Raw genomic sequence first — 20,276 nt, forward strand, 5'->3', positions numbered from 1 at the left:
TATGGAAAGATGCAATAACAACAGAGCTGTCATAGTGGATGACTTTAACTTCTCTAATATTGACTGGGATTGCCTTAAGAGTAAGAGGCTAAGATGGGCAGAATTTGTTAGGTGCATCCGGGAGGGTTTCTTGAAACAATACATGGATAGTCTACCTAGAGGAGGGGCCATACTGAACTTTGTATTAGCTAATGAGCCTGGCAAGGTGACTGACCTTTTAGTGGCAGAGCATTTTGGAAACGTAGAGTCACGGAAACAGACCCTTCGGTCCAACTTGTCCATGCCGTCCAGATATCCCATATTAATCTAGTCTTTACCAGCACTTGGCCCATATCCCTCTAAACCCTTTCTATTCGTATATCTATTCAGATGTCTTTTAAATGTTGTAATTGTACTAGCCTCCACCACTTCTTCTGGCAGCTCATTCCATACACGCAACTTTCTGTGTGGAAAGTTGCCCTTTAGGTCCCTTTTAAATTTCTCCCCCCTTACCCTAAACCTATGCCTCTAGCTCTGGACTCCCCTGACCTTGTCTATTTACTTTATCCATACCCCTCATGATTCTATAAACCTCTATAAGGTCATCCCTCAGCCTCTGACACTCCAGAGAAGATAGTCCCAGCCTACTGGAGGGCAGTATGGTGGTTCAGTGGTTAGCACTGCAGCCTCTCAGCACCAGGGACCCAAATTAGACTCCAGCCTTGGGAGAGCGAGAGGCAGGTAGAGGCAATGAGGAATTTACAAGAGCAATTGGATGTATGGATGGCAGTTACAGGAAGGAGGAAAGTCTCCGATACAGTCACACAAATGGGTTAACTCCAGGAAAGGTAAGAGAGGTAGGCAGGTAATGCAGGAGTCTTCTGTGGCTATCCCCATTTCAAACAAGTAAGCTGTTTTAGAAAATGTAGCGGTTGATGGACACTCAGGGGTACGTAGCACGAGCAGCCAAGTTTCTGGTATTGAGATGGGCTCTAATGTAATGATATGTACGTCGGGTTCCAAGAGATCAATTGTGTTAGGGAACTCTCTAGTCCGACAGATGTTTCTGTGACCAGCAGTGAAAAATCAGAATGATGTATTGCTTTCCTGGTGCCAGGATCAAGGATGTCTCAGAAAGGGTGCACAATTTCTCAAGGGGGAAGAGAGGCCAGGAGGTCATTGTACACATTGGAACCAACGACATAGGAAGGGAAAAGATTGAGATTCTGAAGGGAGATGACAGAGTTAGGCAGGAATTTAAAAAGGAGGTCCTCGAGAGTAGTAATATCTGGATTACTCCTGGTGCTACAAGCTAGTGAGGGCAGGAATAGGAGGATAGAGCAGAAAATGCATGGCTGAGGAGCTAGTGTTCAGGAGAAGGATTCACATTTTTGGATCATTGGATGCTGTTTTGGGGTAGAAGTGGCCTGTACAAGGAGGACAGATTGCACCTAAATTGGAAGGGGACTAATATATTGGCAGGGAGATTTGCTAGAGCTGCTCAGGAGGCTTTAAGTTAGTAAGGTTGGGGGGGACCCTGGGAGATAGTGAGGAAAGATTTCAATCTGATACTGGTACAGTTGAGAACAAAGGCAAGTCAAACAGTCAGGGCAGGCAGGGGCAAAGCAGAGAACAAGGTAGGACTGATAAATTAACTGCATTTATTTCAATGCAAGAGGCCAAACAGGGAAAGCAGATGAACTCAGGGCATGGTTAGGAACATGGGACTGGGATATCATAGCAATTACAGAGACGTGGCTCAGGGATGGACAGGACTGGCAGTTTAATGTTGAGGGGGAGTGGTATTTTTGACAAGGGATAGCATTACAGTTGTACTTCGGGAGGATATTCCCGGAAATATATCTAGGGAAGTTACTTGGGTGGAATGGAGAAATAAGAAAGGGATGATCACCTTATTGGGATTGTATCATAGACCCCTAATAGTCAGCAGGAAATTGAGAAATAAATTTCTAAGGAGATCTCAGTTATCTGTAAGCATAATACAGTGGTTATGGTAGGGGATTTTAACTTTCTAAACATCGACTGGGACTGCCATTGTGTTAAGGGTTTAGATGGAGAGGAATTTGTTAAGTGTGTACAAGACAATTTTCTGATTCAGTATGTCGATGTTTCTACTAGAGAAGGTACAAAACTTGACCTACTCTCAGGAAATAAGGCAGGGCAGGTGACAGAGGTGTCAGTGGGGGAGCAATCTGGGGCCAGCAACCATAATTTTATTAGTTTTAAAATAGCGATGGAAAAGGATAGACCAGACCTAAAAGTTGAAGTTCTAAATTGGAGGAAGGCTAATTTTGATGGTATTAGGCAAGAACTTTCAAAAGCTGATTGGGGACAGATGTTCGCAGGTAAAGGGACGGCTGGAAAATAGGAAGCCTTCAGAAATGAGATAGCAAGAGTCCAGAGAAAGTATATTCCTGTTAGGATGAAAGGAAAGGCTGGTAGGTATAGGGAATGCTGGATGACTAAAGAAATGGAGAGTTTGGTTAAGAAAAGGAAGCATATGTAAGGTATAGACAGGATAGATCGAATGAATCCTTCGAGGAGTATAAATGCAGTAGGAGTATACTTTTTTTTTATTAGATTAGATTCCCTACAGTGTGGAAGCAGGCCCTTCAGCCCAACAAGTCCACACCGAGCTTCCGAGGAGAGTCGGTTCATAGATCCTTGAAAGTGGAGTTGCAGGTAGACAGGATAGTGAAGGCGCCATTTGGTATGCTTTCCTTTATTGGTCAGAGTATTAAGTACAGGAGTTGGGAGGTCACGTGGCAGCTGTACAGGACATTGGTTAGGCCAATGTTGGAATGTTGCGTGCAATTCTGATCTCCTTCCTATCGGAAAGATGTTGTGAAACTTGAAAGGGTTCAGAAAAGATTTACAAGAGTGTTGCCAGGGTTGGAGGATTTGAGCCATAGGGAGAGGTTGAATAGGCTGGAGCATCAGAGGCTGAGGGGTGACCTTATAGAGGTTTAGAAACTCATGAGGGGCATGGATAGGATAAATAGACAAAGTCTTTTCCCTGGGGTGGGGGCATCCAGAACTAGAACGCATAGGTTTAGGGCGAGAGGAAAGACTTAAAAGTGACCCAAGAAGCAGCTTTTTCACTCAGAGGGTACTATGTGTATGGAATGAGCTGCCAGACGAAGTAGTGGAGGCTAGTACAATTGTAACATTTAAGAGGCATCTGGATGCGTATATGAATAGGAAGGGTTTGGAGGGATATGGGCCAGGTGCTGGCAGGTGGGACTAGATTGGGTTGGGATATCTGGTCAGCATAGACGAGTTAGATCGAAGGGTCTGTTTCTGTGCTGTACATCTCTATGACTGCCTGTGGAGTTTGCACATTCTCCACGTGTCTGTTTAAGTTGCCTTCGGGTGCTCCAGTTTCCTCCCACAGTCCAAAGATGTGCAGGTCAGTTGGATTGACCGTACTAGATTGCACATACTGTTAGGTGCATTAGTCAGAGGGAAATGGGTCTCGGTGGGTTACTCTTCGGAGGGTCAGTGTGGACTTGTTGGCCCGAAAGGCTTGTTTGGGAATGGGAATCTAATCTAATCTATTCAGCCTCTACCTATAGTTCAAACCCTCCAACCCTGGCAACATCCTTGTAAATCTAACTGAACCCTTTCAAGCTTCAGTGATCACAACTCCTTAAGTTTTAAGATAGCTATTAGACGGGAGCAAAGGAGCTGTTAATCTGAAGGAGCCATTATCAGTGCACATTTGACGTATCAGAATTGTTTAAAGATCTGCTGATTAGAGTCCAACATCGCCACGTTCCAGGAAAGAGGAAGCACAAGGATAGCAAGGTAGGGGACTCTTAGATAATGAGGGAGGGTTCTGAATTTAGTCAAAAGTCAAAAAAAGCATATATAAGGTTTAGGAAGCTAAAAGTGGACAGGCCAGTGAGGAATATAAAGGAAGCAGGCAAGAAATCAAACAGGGAATTAGGAGAGCAAGAAGGGGGCATGAAATGGCCTTGGCAACCAGGATTAAAGAGAATCCCAAGGCATTCTCTACATAGATTAAAAATAAGAGGATAACAATGGAGATGATAATCAAGGATAAATGAGGGTACTTGTGCTGTGAGGCAGAGGATGTGAGTAAGATCCTAAATGGGTAATTTGATTTAGTACTCACCCAGGAAAAGGATATAGAGGATTGAGATTTCTGCAGAGCGTGCGAACATCATAGGGCATTTTGAGAACAAGAAAGGAGTGGTGTTGCATCTCTTGAAGAGCATTAAGGCAGATACGTCCCCAGAGCCCAATCCAGGAAACTATAGACCGGTGGGTCTCGCATCAGTATTTGGGAAGCTATTGGAGCGAATTCTTCAGGATTCGATTCACGTGCATTTGGAGAAGCATGGCCTAATTAGGGACAGTCAACATGGGTTTGTGTGGGGCAGGTCATGTCTTACTAACATGTTTGATGTTTTCAAGGTGGTGACAAAAGTGATCAATAAGGATACAGCAGTGCATGTTGCCTACAAGGATTTTAGTAAGGCTTTTGACAAGGTCCCTCATGGTTGGCTCTTCCATAAGATTCTTGGGATCCACAGTGACCTGGTCATGTGGATTCAGAATTGGCTTGGCTTGCCCAGAGAAGGCAGAGGGTAGTGGTGGAAGGGTGCTTTTCTGGCTGCTGATCCATGACTAGTGGCACTCTGCAGGGATTTATACTTGGACCTCTGCTTTTTGTGATATTTATAAGTGACTTCAACGAAATGTAGATGGATGGGTTAGTACGTTTGCAGACAGTACAAATGTCGGTGAGTTGTGGATAGTGTAGAAGGTTGTCAAAGGATACAGCGGAATATAGATCAGTTGCAGATACGGGCAGAGAAATGGTGGATGCAATTTAATCCAGATAACTTTAGGAGATCAAATGTTAAGGAAAAGCATACAGCTGCTCCAAAAAGCATACAGCCAATACAGGACTCTGAACATCATTGATGTCCAGAAAGATCTTGGGGTTCAAGTCCATAGCTCCCTGAAAATGATCACGCAAGCAGGTAGAGTGGTAAAGAAGGCATATATCATACTTGCCTTTACTGGTCAGAGAACTGAGTAAAAGAGTCAGGATGTCATCCTGCAGCTTTGTAAGACTTTGGTTAGACCACACCTGTAGTACTGCATTCAATTGTGGTTGCCACATTACAGGAAGGATGTGCTGCCTGGTTCATCAGGATGCTGCCTGGATTGGAGGGAATGAGCTACAAGGAGAGAGACTAGAAAACCTTAGGCTGCTTTTCCTAAAGCAGTGGAGGCTGAGGGGAGACATGATAGAAATCTATAAATTTATGAGATGCACAGATAGGGCAGACAGTCAGAACCTTTTTCCCTAATACTAGAGGACATGCTTTTAAGGTGTGATGGGGCAAGTTCAATGGAGATGTGAGGGGCAAGTTTTTTTTTTAAAAACAGAGGGTGGCAAGAGTCAGGATCTTGCTGTTAGGGGTGGTGATGGTGGAGACAGAGACAATAGGGGTGTTTGAGAGAGTTTTAGATCAGCACATGAATATACATGGAAGGACATGGACCCAAGGCAGACAGATGGGATTTGGCATTATGGTCAGCCCAACATCATGGGCCAAAGGGTCCATTCCTGGGCTTTACTGTTCTATTCTATATATCCAGCTATATATCTTTTGAAACCTCCTAAGGAATCTGCCCACCAATCTCCCAGTCAGTGCATTCCAAATCCTAAAAACTCTGAGAAGTTTCTCCTCCTCTCATTCACAGTCCTCTTGTCAACAATGTTGAAATGATGATTAGAAACAAAAATAGAAGTTGCAAGAAAAGCTCAGTTCTGAGGAATGGGCACTGGATCTGAAACATTAAGTCTGCTTTCTCTTCACAGATTAAGACTAGATCCAGAACAGTTCCTTTCTTGGTATGACTGGAAACATACAGTTCCAGAAAATTCTCCTGCACGTTGCAGGAATTTCTCCACGTCTGTGCCCCTCTAACTCTTTTCCAACCTAGCCAGGGGTAATTGAAATTACCAGCTATCACAACCTTGCTTATAGACTTATTATGAAAATTTGCAGGACAGTGCTCTCTTTTACTTTCTCCCTACCATTTGGAGGTCTGTAATAAATATCCAACAAGATCACTGCTCCCTTCCTGTTTCATACCTCCAAATCATGTAGATTCTAATTCAGGAATAGCACTTGTTCAAGGGTAATGATACTAGACATTAATGATTTGGTCTTGGGAACAAAGTACAATATTTTCACATTTGCAAATGATACAAAGTTAATCAGGAATGTGTTGTAAGCAAGATGGGAAGCCATTTCAGAAGGATTTGGACTGGCCTTCTGAGTCAGCAGAACATGGCAGATAGAATATAAACCTTCTGGAGAGGATTAGATAGACTTTGGAAAAATCTTTGACCAAGACTGTTACACTTCTTTTTTACCCACTCATCTTCTACTAAAAGTTTTATAATTCAGGATGTTAAGTATCCTGTCCTTCTCTGGTTTGAGCCATGTTTCCTAGTAAGCTAGTCTGTCAAATCCCTCCACAGCAATTTCTGATTCCAGTTCCCCAGTTGTATTCACTGTACACTAGACATTAATGATTTGGTCTTGGGAACAAAGTACAATATTTTCACATTTGCAAATGATACAAAGTTAATCAGGAATGTGTTGTAAGCAAGATGGGAAGCCATTTCAGAAGGATTTGGACTGGCCTTCTGAGTCAGCAGAACATGGCAGATAGAATATAAACCTTCTGGAGAGGATTAGATAGACTTTGGAAAAATATTGCGAGGGGTTGGAATTCCACCCAAATTCAGGACAACCTTCACCCAACTTTAAAAATTCATTGACTTTTCAACAATTATGGTTTATTTTGAAAAGGCCTGGAACTTTTTCAGGTTTCCCATGACTCTCAGGAACACTGATCAGAAGGCAGATCTTTGATTGCACGAGGAAAGGAAATCAGAAGTGAGAAATGCAAACATATGGTCAAAGCAGTCCTTAAACCTCAACTTAGCTCACAAGTGTATACACAACAAAAAAAATCATACAGGAGAGAATTCTAGATCCAAATCACAAAATACAATCTCTCAGCTTATACTGTACCTGGACAATCCAGTTCATCACTGCCATCTTCACAGGTCTGCCAGCCATCACAGTGCCAAGTCAGAGGGATACACTGAATTGTTCCAGTATTACACGCAAACTGTCCAGGCGTACAGCGCAGCTCTGTGGAAGGCAGAACAATACTCTGTTAACAAGTATCTCCTCCCACTACTTCAGTGAAATGTTGTCAGAGGTGCCTCTTCATAATAGAAATTTAAATGATGAAAAAAGATATACTCCATACACAGTAACTGAAAAAGAAATTTCAAACAGTGAGAACTGAAAACAAAAAAGGAGGCTCGGGGCCCAGTGGGGAGGCCAGCTAGATGCTAGAGGTTTCTAAAGCCTGGATATATCCTAAATTCATCTGGCACTCAAGATGCCCTGCATTGCGAAGTAGTTTTACTATTCAAAGAGATATGAGAGTTTATTAGAAACAAAGATGCTGGTACCAAAGAGCTATTATCCACAAAGGCTCATCTATCTATTTTAAGACAATGTCTCTACTGATTTTTCCTTCCTACTTTGCAATAGAAATTCCATCAGCAATACCCTTTAAACTTCTAATATTCGTACAAATGTAGGAGCAGGCCATCTGACCACTTAATGTCTGCTTCACCATTCAATAAGATCACAGTATATCTGGTTGTGGGATCAGTTCCATTCTCCACCTGCTCCCCATAACCATTGATTCCTTTGTCTAGCAAAAACATGAGTCAGCCTTGAACATATTTCATTGCTTTCTAGGGAAAAGAATTTCACATTTATATACTGTTTTGAGGGGGAAACAAAAAAAAAACTAGCAAAGCCTCTGTCTTAAAAGTAGAACTACTTATTCTTAAATAATGCTTTTAAGTTTTAGACTCTTCTACAAGAGGAATCATTCTCTGGAACTCCACCCCAACCAATTCCCTCAAGGCCTTAAGCATTTTGATAAGATCACCTCTCATTCTTTTGCTCCACTGAACAAAGGGCAACCTGTCCAACCTTTCTTTGGAAAGAAGTTAAAAATCACACAACGCCAGGTTAATGTTCAACAGGTTTATTTGGAAGCACTAGCTCTCAGATCACTGCCCCTTCATCAGGTGGTTGTGGAGTATAAGATCGTAAGACAAAGAATTTATAGCAAAATTTTAGTGTGGTGGAACTGAAATTATATATTGAAAACGACCTGGATTGTTTGTTAGGTCTCCCATCTTTTAGAATGAACATGTTGGTTTCGGTTCTTTCATGTGTAAATCGCAAAACTTTTAAAAAGTTACATTCTCAAGTGAACTTTAACAATTAGTGTCATGTTGGCCCAGATAATGCATTGAAGGTGTGAGCTGCCCTGTGCGAGACTGTCTGAGCTACAATGGTCAGATTGATTCTAATCTAAAATACAGACTTACAGTATCTTACATGCATTCATGTAGTTTTTGAGCAAAATAAAATGTAATTCTGCAAGTATAAATTCACCCCACAAACTTATACTTGAGTGTGTGTGTGAGGGTGGTGGTTAGGAGTACCTGTGAGAGAGTGTAAAGGGGTATAAAGTCTGTGAGAGGGTGCGTGTGGGAGTCTGTGTGAGCGTATGAGAGAGGGTCTGTGTGATGTGTCTGTAGGTGAGTGTGTGTGTTAGAGTGTTTGACGGTGTCTGTCTGTCTGTGTATATAGTGCAGTGGGGTCGTGTAACATGAACCCAAGGTCCCGGTTGAGGCCATCCCCATGGGTACCAAACTTTGCTATCAGCCTCTGCTCGGCCACTTTTTGTTGTCACCTGTCCCGAGGTCCACCTTGGAAGATGGTCACCTGAAGGTCTGAGGTCAAATGTCCCGCACTGCTGAAGTGTTCTCTGTCTGGGAGGGAACACATTGCTGTGTGGTGTCCATTCATCCATTGCCATAGTCTCTGCTTGGTCTCGCCAAAGTAGCATGCCTCAGGGCATCCACGAACTTGAGTAAATCAGTGACTCAGGTACTCATGCAACTCAGCCAACGTGATCTACCTCGTGCGCTGCAGGCAAGCATGCCCTGAGGCATGGTACATTGGCGAGATGAAGCAGAGGCTACAGTAACGGATGAATGGACACCGCACAACAATCAACAGACAGGAATGTTCCCTCCCAGTTGGAGAACACTTCAGCAGTCTGGGGCTTTCGATCTCGGACCTTTGGGTGACTATCCTCTAAGGCGGACTTTGGGACCGGCAGCAACACAAAGTGGCCAAGCAAAGGCTGATAGCCAAGTTCGGTACCCATGGGGATGGCCTCAACTGGGACCTTGAGTTCATGTCACACTACAGGTAACTCCTCTGCAACACACACACACAGATTCACGCAGACCCTCTTTCATATGTTCACACATATACTTCCACACTCTCTCATGCACCCTCTCACAGACTTATACCCCTTTACATTCTCACTCACACACACTCACACTCATAACCAAACTCCACATAAAACCAGATGCGCACACATATAAATTTGTGGAGTTAATTTGTACGTGCAGAATTAAGTTTTATTTTGCTCAAAAATTGCATGAATCCATGTAAGATTCTGTAAATCCGTTTTTTAAAATTAGAATCAATCTGACCATTGTAGCACAGACAGTCTCACATTGGGCACCTCATACCTTCAATGCATTATCTGGGCTAACATGACACTAATTGTTAAAGATCACTTGAGAATGTAACTTTTAAAAAGGTTTTGCGATTTACACATAAAAGAACCAAAACCAACATGTTCATTCTAAAAGATGGGAGACTTAACAAACAATCCAGGTTGTTTTCAATATATAATTTCAGTTACATCACACTGTAAGATTTTGCTATAATTCGGTGTCTTATGATCTTATACTCCACAACCCCCACCTGATGAAGGAGCAGCGGTCCAAAAGCTAGTACTTCCAAATAGACCTGTTGGATAATAATCTGGTGTTGTATAATTTTTAACTTTGTACACCCCAGTCCAACACCAGCATCTCCAAATCATTTCTTTGAAACATAATCCTTTCATTCAATGAATGAATCAAGTGAACCTTATCAGAATTGCTTCGAAAGCTCTATCGTAAGACAACCAAAACTGTTCACAGTAGTCTAGATGCAGTCAAATTCCCCATACAGTTGCGTAAAACTTCCTGCTTATGTGTCCCATTCCCCTTACACCAAATGACAAAATTCAATTTTTCTACCTGATCGCAGAATCATAGAATCTCTACAGTGTGGAAACAGGCCGTGGCCAACAAGTCCACACTGACCCTCCGAAGAGTAACTCACCCAGACCCATTCCCCTACCACTCTATATTTTACCCCTGACAAATGCAATTAACCTACACATCCCCAAACATGATGGGCAATTTAGCGTGGCCAATTTATCTAACCTGCATATCTATGGATTGTGGGACTAAACCGGAGCACCCAGAGGAAACCCACACAGACACGGGGAGAATGTGAAAACTCCACACAGTCGCTTAAGGCTGGAATCAAACCCAGATTCCTGACTCTGTGAGGCAGCAGTGCTAATCACTGACTCATCGTGCCGCCCTATGATTTGTTGTTTGTGCTAACTTCATAACATTCTAACTTTATGACATACTAACTTTACATCAGCACAGCACAGAACATGCCCTTTGGCCCACCATGCCTGTGTTGACCTTGACACTATTCTAAACTAATCCCATCTGCCTGCACACGGTTCATATTCCTCTATTCTCCGCCTGTACATGTGCCCGTCTAAACTACTTTCAAACTTTGCTATCATATCTGCTTCTACCACCTCCCCTGCCAGCTCATTCCCAACACCTGTGTGACAAACGTTCCTTGCACATTCCCTTTAAATATACCTCCTCGAACCATAAACTTTTTGTCCCCAAATTTTTGACATTTCCACCCTGGGAAAGAGACTCCAGCTATACAGCCTATGCATATCTTTCAAAACTCTTGATCAAGATAGATAAAGACAGAGCAGTAGATGATATCAACATGGACTTTACCAAGGCCTTCAACAAGATTCTACGTGGATGAATAGCTAATAAGGTTAGATCACATGGGATCCAGGGAGAGCTAGCAAATTGGATTTAAAATCGGCTTGACCACAGGAGACACAGGGTGGTTATAGAGGGCTGTTGTTCATACTGGAGGCTGTGACCAGCAGTGTGCTACAAGGATCGGTACTGGGTCCAACATTGTTTGTCATTTATAGAAATGATTTGGATCGGAATATAGGAGACATGGTTAGCGGATGACACCAAAATTGGTGGTATAGTGGACAGTGAAGAAGAGTACCTAAGAGTACAAATGAGGTTTTGATCAATTTGGCTAATGGGCCAAGAAATGGCTAATGGAGTTTAATTCAGATACATACGAGGTTTGCATTTTGGCAAGATATTTTGACAAGTCTAAACCAGGACAGGACTTACATAGTTAATGGTAGGGCCTTAGGAAGTGTTGCTGAACTGAGAAACAGTGATGCAGGTACACAGTTCCTTGACAGTGGCATCACGGGTGGACAGGTGAAGGAGGTGTTTGGCTCACTTTCCTTCATCAGTCAGAGTACTGAGCACAGGAGTTGGGACTCATGTTACAGCAACATAAAAGACATTGGTAAGGCCACATTTGGAGTACAGCGTACAATTCTGATCACGCTACTATAGGGAGGAATATTATTAAACTGGAAAGGGTGCAAAACAAGATTTACAAGGATACTATCAATACTAGATAGATAGGTGAGCTAATTTTAATAACTGACTGATCTTTATCAACTTAGTATGAAACTGAATTATGTTACAATTGCTATTTTCTAAATGCTCTACCACATCCTGAAGGGAGGAGATTGCTGAGGCCTTGACAGAGATCTTGGTATTAGCTTGAGTCACAGGCGATTTCCCAGAAGACTGAAGAACAGCCAGTGATCAATCTTTATTTAAAAAGGGCATAAGGAATAATCCAGGAAATCATAGACTAGTGAGCCTACCATCAGTGGTAAGGAAATTTTTGGAGAAGATTCTTTGGGACGGGATTTACTTGCATTTATAGAAAAATAGACATATTAGAGATAGTCGGCAAGTCTTTATGCAGGAGAGGTTTTGTCTCACGAACATGATTGACCAAGTGAAGAAGCTGATTGATGTGGGCTGGACAGTGATGTTGTCTACATGGACTTTACTAAAGCATTTGACAAGGTACTGATGGTAGGCTGGTCCAGAAAATCAAATCACGAAGAATCCATGTCAAGCTGGAAAGTTGGATACAAAATTGGTTTGGTGATAGAGGGTAGTTGCTGAGGGGTGCTTTTCTCACTGGACATCTGTGACCAGTGGTGTTCTGCAAGATCAGTGCTGTTGTTTGTTATGTATATAACTTGATTTGAATGAAAATGTCAGTTGCCTGATTAATCAAGTTTGCAGATGACATGAAAATTGGTAGTTGTGGATAGTGAGTAAGGATATCAAAGGATGAAGCAGAATCAGCTGGAAAGTTGGGGGAAAAAGGACAGGTGGAGTTTAATTTGGGCAAATGTGAGGTGATGCATTTTGAATGAGGCAAGTATACAGTTAATGTCAAGGTCATTAGGAGCACCGACGTACAGAGGGATCCTCGGATCCAAGTCCATAGCTCCCAGAAAGTGGCAACACAAATGGACAGGGGAGAAGGGCATGCTTACATTCATAAATCACAACATTGAGTAAAAAAGTGGGCAAATCATGTTGACTTTAGTCAGATCACATTTGGAGTGTTGTGCACAGTTCCGGGTGCCAGACGATAGAAACGACATGGAGGCTTTGGAGAGGGTGCAAAAGAGGTTTACCAGGACATTACCTGGATTGGAGTGTATTAGCCGTGAGGAGGGCTTGGGTAAATTTGGATTATTGTTGCTCGAGTGTCAGAGGTTGGGGGCTCACCTAATAGAAGTAGATAGTAACCCAGCACAGAAAGCAGACCCTTTGACCTAACTCGTCCATGCTGACCAGATATACTAAGTTAATCTAGCCCCATTTGCCAGGATGGCCTCTATCCCTCTAAACACTTCCTATTCATATATCCATCTAGATTCTAAATGTTGTACCAGCCCTCCACCACTACTTCTGGCAGCTCATTTCATACACGCACCATCCTCTGGCAAAAATGTTTCCCCATCGCTCCCTTTTAAATTTTTTTTCCCCTCTCACTTTAAATCTATGCCCTCTAGTTTTGGACTGCCCTGGCCTGGGAAAAAGATCTTGGTTATTCCCCACTTCCATGCCTCTCATGATTTTATAAACCTCTTAAAGTCACCTCTCAATCTGTGATGCTCCAGGGAAAATAGCCTCAGCCTATTCAGCTTCTCCTGAAAGCTCAAACCCTGGCAACATGCTTACAAATCTTTTTGGAACCTTTTCAAGCTTCACAATGTCTTCCCTATAGCAAGGAGACCAGAATTGGATGCAGTATTCCAAAAGTGGCCTAACCAACATCCTGTATAGTAGCAGCATGACCTCCCAACTCCCATACTCAATGCTCTGACCAATAAAGGAAAGCATATCAAACACCTTCTTCACTATCCTGTCTACCTGCAACTCCACTTTCAAGGAACTGTGAACCTGCACTCCAAGGTCTCTTTGTTCAGCAACGCTCCTCAGGATCTTATCATTAAGTATATAAGTCCTGCCCTGATTTGCCTTTATCTAATCACATTTATCTAAATCAAACTCCATCTGCCACTCCTTGACTCATCTGATCAAGGTCCTGTTATACTCTGACATAACCTTCTTTGCTGTCCGCTACACCGACAATTTTGGTGTCATCCGCAAATTTGCTAACCAACGCTCCTATATTCACATCCAAACCATTTATATAAATGACAAAAAGCAGCAGACCCAATACCGATCCCTGCAGCACACCGTTGGTCACAGGCCTCCAGTCCGAAAAGCAACCTCCACCCGCCACCACCCTGTCTCCTACCTTCTGGCTAATTTTGTATCCAAATGGCCAGTTCTCCCTGTATTCCATGTGATCTAACCTTACTAACCAGTCTACAATGCGGAACCTTATCAAACACCTTACTGAAGTCCATATAGACAACGTCTACTGCTCAGCTATCATCCCTCTTCGTCACTTCTTCAAAAACTTAATTTAGTTAGTGAGACATGATTTCCCACACACAAAAGCAGTTCTTGCCTTTCCAAACACATGCAAAATCTTTCCCTCAGAATCCCCTCCAACAACTTACCCACCACAGATGGCAGGCTCACGGTTTTTAGTTCCCTGGCTTTGCCTTACCACGTTTCTTAAATAATGACACTAAATTAGCCAACCTCCAGATGCCTCACCTGTGGCAATTGATGATACAAATATCTCAGCAATGGGTCCAGCAATCACTCCCCTAGCTTCCCACAAAATTCAAGGGTACATCTGATCAGGTCCCGGGGACTTGTCCACCTTAAATGAACTTTATGATGTCCAGCACCACCTCCTCTGTAATATGGACACTTTTCAAGATATCACTACTTATTTCCCCAAGTTCTCTCGCTTCCATAACCTTCTAGACTGTAAACACTGACAAAATACTCATTTAGTATCTCCTCCCATCTCCTACGGTTCAACATATAGGCAGCCTTACTGATCTTTACAGGGCCCCAATTCTCTCCCAAGTTACTCTTTTGTCCTTAATGTATTTGTAAAAACCATTTTGATTCTCTTTAACTCTATTTGCCAAAGCTATCTCATGACCCTTCTTTGCCCCCCTGATTTCCCTCACAAGTCTGCTCCTACTGCCTTTATACTCTTCTAGGGATTCATTTGATCCCTGCTGTCTATACCTGACATTTGCTTCCTTCATTTTCTTGACCAGAACCCCTCTAGTCATCCAGCACTCCCTACATCTACCAGCCTTGCCCTTCACCCTAACAGGAACATACTATTCCTGACTCTCGCTATCTAATTTTTGAAGGCTTCCAACTTGCCAACCATACCTTTACCTGCAAACATCTACCCCCAATCTACTTTTAAAAGTTCTTACCGAATACCGTCAAAATTGGCCTTCCTCCAATTTAGAACTTCAATGTTTAGATCTGGTCTATTCTGTTCCATAACTATTTTAAAACTAACAGAATTATGATCACTGACTCCAAAGTGCTCCACCACTGACACCTCAGTCACTTGCCCAGCCTTATTTCCAAGTTTTGCTCCTTTTCTACATTCACATACTCAATAAGAAAATTTTCTTGTGCACACTTAACAATTCCTCTCCATCCAAGCACTTAACACTATGGCAGTTCCAGTCTCTGTCTGGAAAGCTAAAATCCCCTACTATTACCACCCTATTATTCTTACTGATAACTGGGGTCTTTGTACAATTATGCTTGTCATTTTCCCACGGATGATTGGGGTCTATAGTACAATCCCAATGAGGTGATCATCCCTTTCTTATTTCTCATTTCCACCCAAATAATTTCCACGGATGTACTCCCTGCAACATGCTCCGAGTATTGCCATAATCTTATCCCTAATCAAAAACATTGCTCACCCTCCTCAATTGGCTCCCTTTTTATCCTTCCTATACCACCCTACCTTGGAACATTAAACTGTTTAGTCCTGTCTATCCCTGAGCCATGTCTCTGTCTTAGCTATGATACCCCAATCCCATGTTCCCAACCATGCCTTGAGCTCTGTGCCTTAACTGTCAGGCCTCTTGCACTGAAATAAATGCAGTTTAATTTATCAGTCTTCTCTCATTCTCTGCTCTGCTCCTGCCTGCCTTGACTATTTGACTTCCTCCTTTTCCCAACTGCACCAGCCTCTCACTGATCCCTTTTCTCACTCTCTCTCTGGATAGACATCCTTGACCCCTGGCATCCAGGAGGCAACACACCATTCTGATTTCTTGAGGCCAGCAAGAGAAATACCTGTCTGCTCCTCTGACTAGAGTGCGCCCTATCACAATTAATCTCTTGGAATCCGTCGTTACAGTACAGCCAGTCTCAGAAATTTGGCTGTCAGTGCCACATTCCCTTGAGAGTTCAGCGTCACTTACATGTCCCAAAACAGCATATTTGTTTGAGATCAGGTATTGCCACAGGAGACTCCTGCACTATCTGCCTACCCTGAAGGGCTTATGCCCTAAACGCCGATTCTCCTGCTCCTCAGATGCTGCCTGGCCTGCTGTGTTTTTCCAGCACCACATTTTTCAACTCTGGTCTCCAGTATCTGCAGTCCTCACTTTTTCCTACCTGCCTATCCCCCTACCTTTTCCAGAGGTAACCCATCAACCATCTTTGCACCTTAATCTACAGACCCATAAAATAGCACTGCTTAAAAACATTGCTTACTCTTACTGCTCTAAAAAACATTGTTATAGGGTAACTTGGTACGTATGTTTTATATTTTCAAAAAACGGGTTAATCCAGAGACAGATCTCAATAAAATAGATACACTCACTATTATTGATTTACAAACAAACATTGTGATTAGACTTAATAAGCCATTTAGCTGTTCCCCTGTGAGAGGAGCTCCTGATAAGGAGGTCTCCAAAGTCAGCTCTGACTTTTGCTGCTTTATTGTTCTTACACCTAACTCAGATGTCCAGAGATACTTGAAACTAACAGCGGAGGCTGTAGGCTGTGAATGTTCACTTTCTGGTCAGCTAGCTGTGTAGGTTCATTGATCATGTAGTACTCCCTCTCCCTTTGTTTTAAAATATCTTGTTTTGATCTTTTTCCAAAGTTCCAATAAAAATGCAACAGCTTATAAAACAAAGAGGAAATCAGCTTCAACACTTAAAACAAGGGAGCTGCTCATACAGCCCCAATTTTCTCCTGTCAGATTACCCAGGTTCGCAACATAGTACATACAAAAAGCTAAAGGGGAAAAAAATGCATGAACGTTTCACATTTCACAACAATGTGTTTTCAAACTTTGTTCAATTCAACTATTTCTAACAATTCATAGCCCCAAGTCTATTCCACACATTGCACTGAAATGTTACTTAATTGAAACTCAACAAAGGAGTGGTGCCCGGTCCACTACTTTTCATCATTTTATATAAAATGATTTGATGTGAACATAGGAGGCATAGTAGGTTTGCAGACGAAACCAATATTGGAGGTGTAGTGGACACAAAGGAGGTTATCTCAAAGTACAAACGGATCATGATTAGATGGGCCAATGGACTGAGGAGTGGCAGGTGGAGTTTAATTTAGATAAATGTGAGGTGCTGCATTTTGGAAAACTAAATCAGAGCAGAACTTATACAATTAATGGTAAGGTCCTGGGGAATGTTGCTGAACGAATAGACCTTGGAGTGAAGGTTCACAGTTCCTTGAAAGTGGAGTTGCAGCTAGATAGGATAGTGAAGGCGGCATTTGGTATGCTTTCCTTTATTGGTCAGAGCATTGAGTACAGGAGTTGAGAGGTCATGTTGTGGCTGTACAGGACATTGGTTAGACTACTTTTGGAATATTGCATGCAATTCTGGTCTCCTTCCTATTGGAAGAATTGTGTGAAACTTGAAAGGGTTCAGACAAGATTTACAAGGATGTTCCCAGGGTTGGAGGATTTGAGCTATAAGGAAAGGCTGAATACACTGGGCTGTTTTACATGCAGGTTGAAGAGTGATCTTATAGAGATTTATAAAATCATGAGGAGCATAGATAGGGTAAATTGACAAGGTCTTTTCCATGGGGTGGGGGTGGTGAGGGGAGGTCCCAGAATTAGAAAGCATGGGTTTAGGGTGAGAGGGGAAAGATATTAAAGGGACCTAAGGGGCAACGTTTTCAAATGGGACTAGATTAAGTTAGGATAACTGGTCGGCATGGACAAGTTGGATCAAAGGGTCTGTTTCCGTGCTGTATATCTTTGTGACTATGAATCACCACAAAACAGAAAGTAGAGTGAATTGCAATTCACTAAGTTAGGTTGGTACACGTGCTGGAGAAAGGGTGGGGGTAGAAGGAAGAAGAAAATAATACAAAGAAAAAACAGTTGAGCAGAGCAAGGAAGGGGTAAATGTCAGACTACGATAACGAATAACTGCTAATGGGGACTGTTAGTGCTGATAAATGATTGGATGTGGTAGCAGATCATGTGATAAGGCCTGATGCATGCGGTTTGGGGTAAGAATGTGGGTGGTGGTGCTCAGGCCCTAAAATTATTGAATTCAATGTTGATTCCAGAAGGTTGCAGGGTTCCCAAGCAGAAAATGAGTGTTATTCTTCCAGCTTGCACTGAACTTTGCTGGATCACTATAGCAAGGCCAAGATAGAGATTTTGGCCAGGGAACACAGTAGTGTATTGAAATGGCAGGCAACAGGAAGTTCAGTGTCACTTTTGCAGATAGAACGTAAGTGTTCTGAAATTCACCCAGTTTGCGCTTCATCTCTCCAGCATAGAGGAGGCCATTGTGAGCAGCAAGTACAGCAGATTACATTGAGTAAAGAGTATGTTTATCACTGCTTCACCTGAAAGGTAGGTTTGGGGCCTTGGATAATGTGGAGGGAGGAAGTAAACAGGCAGGTGTTACACCTTCTGCAATTACAATGGGATGGTGTCATGGGGGTGTGGAGAGATGTTGGGAATGGACCAAGGTGTCTTGGAGGGAGCGTCCACATGCAAGGCTGACAAGGGAGGGACAGCCTTTCACAGAGACCATTCTCTCTGGGGCAGCTTGGTCCCCATTAGCAGCTATTCATTCTCCCAGGCTGACCCTTACCAATTCCTTTGTCTGGCCAACTGTTTTGCTCTCGCTGGGCTCTATCGCCACTTCTAATTTCCTCATTCCCCTCTCCCCCAGCGCCAGCATATAAACCAACGTTTTCCTAGCTACCAGCAGTTCTGAAGAAAGGTCACTAAACCAGAACCATTCACTCTGCCTTTCATTTAGATGCTGCCAGACTTGTTGCGTTTTTTCAGCAATTTCTGTTCTTGTTTTAGAATTTCCTTAACTTTATACAAACTTTTATGGCACAGTGAGGCAATTCTCACAGCACATTGGCTGAAAACCACTGCCCTGTTTAAACAAAATGCTGTTTTTTTAATTCTTCCTGCTAAAATAGACAAGTTCACCCAAGTTATAAATTCCATCTGTCAATTTTTTTCTACTCACACACTTGATTTATATCCCTTTGCAGAATTCACTATCTCCTCTTGACAATTTAACTTCATGCCTACCTTGGTGTCATTAGCAAATTCAACTGACATGCACTCAAAGCTCTCACCCAAATCATTTATATAGATTTTGAACAGTTGTGGCCCCAGGACTGATCCTGTGGTACCCACAAGGTAAAGTTAGTTTGCCAAACTAATAAATTAGTTAAGTTCATTTCTCTTTCACAAAGCCATGCTGGTGCTGCCTGTTCCAATATGATTTCTCTCAGTACTTTGTTTTGATCTCCTTCATAGTTAATTCTAAAATTTTAAAATCAAAAGTAAAATTTGGTAAACTGACTTAAAGTTTTATGCTTCCTTTATTGAATAACATTTACTATTTCCCAACTGCTTGGATCCTCCCACAATCGAAGGAATTTTAAACAATAGAATCCAGGTGTCTATTACCCACACTGCAAATTTTCTTTTGAGCTGGGGATGTAGTCCATGTTATCTTGGGGAGTGGCCCCTCAGCCTTTAAATCCAACAGTCTTTCTTGCACTTTTTTTGATTGTTTTAAAGTTCATCCCTCCCTTTCACCTCTTGATTTTCAATTATCGCTAAGACGTTTCAAAGTCTTTTACTGTGAAGGCACACAAAATACCTGCTCAAAGCTTATACCATGTCTTCATTTTCTATTATCAATTGCCTAGATTCTCACTCCAGATGATCAGTACTCGATTTCAATACTCTTCCTATCCAAATACTCAGAAAAAGTACAATTCAAATGCAGTTGTAAGACACTCACCTGACAAGAGTCTTGTCAGACCTAGCCGCGGGCCTGCAACAAACAGAGAACAACTTAAAATAGTTAAGTAGCATCTGTAGACATGACTGCACGTTTACCAAGACTGAAGGCCAGCTAATAGTTTCAGCTGCTCCAGTTGGGTTCTCACCCCTAAAAGTTCATTACATCTTGCTCAAAGCAGCCAGTGTATTCCAGACCTAGTGGAGCCTACCCTTTAAATCAACAATGTAGGGGTTCAAGATCAGAAAATCCCCTCGCACGAAGCACTGCTAATATATTTCTATTAGTTCATGGGATATAGGCATTAGTGTTAGGTCAGCATTTATTGTCCATCCCTAATTGCC

General features: G+C 42.4%; 1 protein-coding gene across 4 annotated transcripts in view; it reads right to left on the reverse strand.

The window, feature by feature from the left end:
- The window catches only part of dgcr2 (DiGeorge syndrome critical region gene 2), a 93,103-nt gene that overhangs the window by 48,333 nt on the left and 24,494 nt on the right, over nucleotides 1-20,276 (reverse strand). For all 4 annotated transcript variants that reach the window (XM_088000244.1, XM_088000242.1, XM_088000243.1 and 1 more), the window contains exons 2-3: nucleotides 19,933-19,965; nucleotides 7,089-7,211 (exon numbers count right to left, since the gene is read on the reverse strand). In XM_088000244.1, the coding sequence (XP_087856370.1) occupies nucleotides 7,089-7,211; nucleotides 19,933-19,965 (156 nt within the window). The remainder of the gene's footprint in view (nucleotides 1-7,088; nucleotides 7,212-19,932; nucleotides 19,966-20,276) is intronic.

The sequence above is a fragment of the Chiloscyllium plagiosum genome, unplaced genomic scaffold, assembly GCF_037043375.1.
Source record: "Chiloscyllium plagiosum isolate Xiang-an unplaced genomic scaffold, Cpla_swu_hap1 HiC_scaffold_24, whole genome shotgun sequence".
NCBI lineage: Eukaryota > Metazoa > Chordata > Chondrichthyes > Orectolobiformes > Hemiscylliidae > Chiloscyllium > Chiloscyllium plagiosum.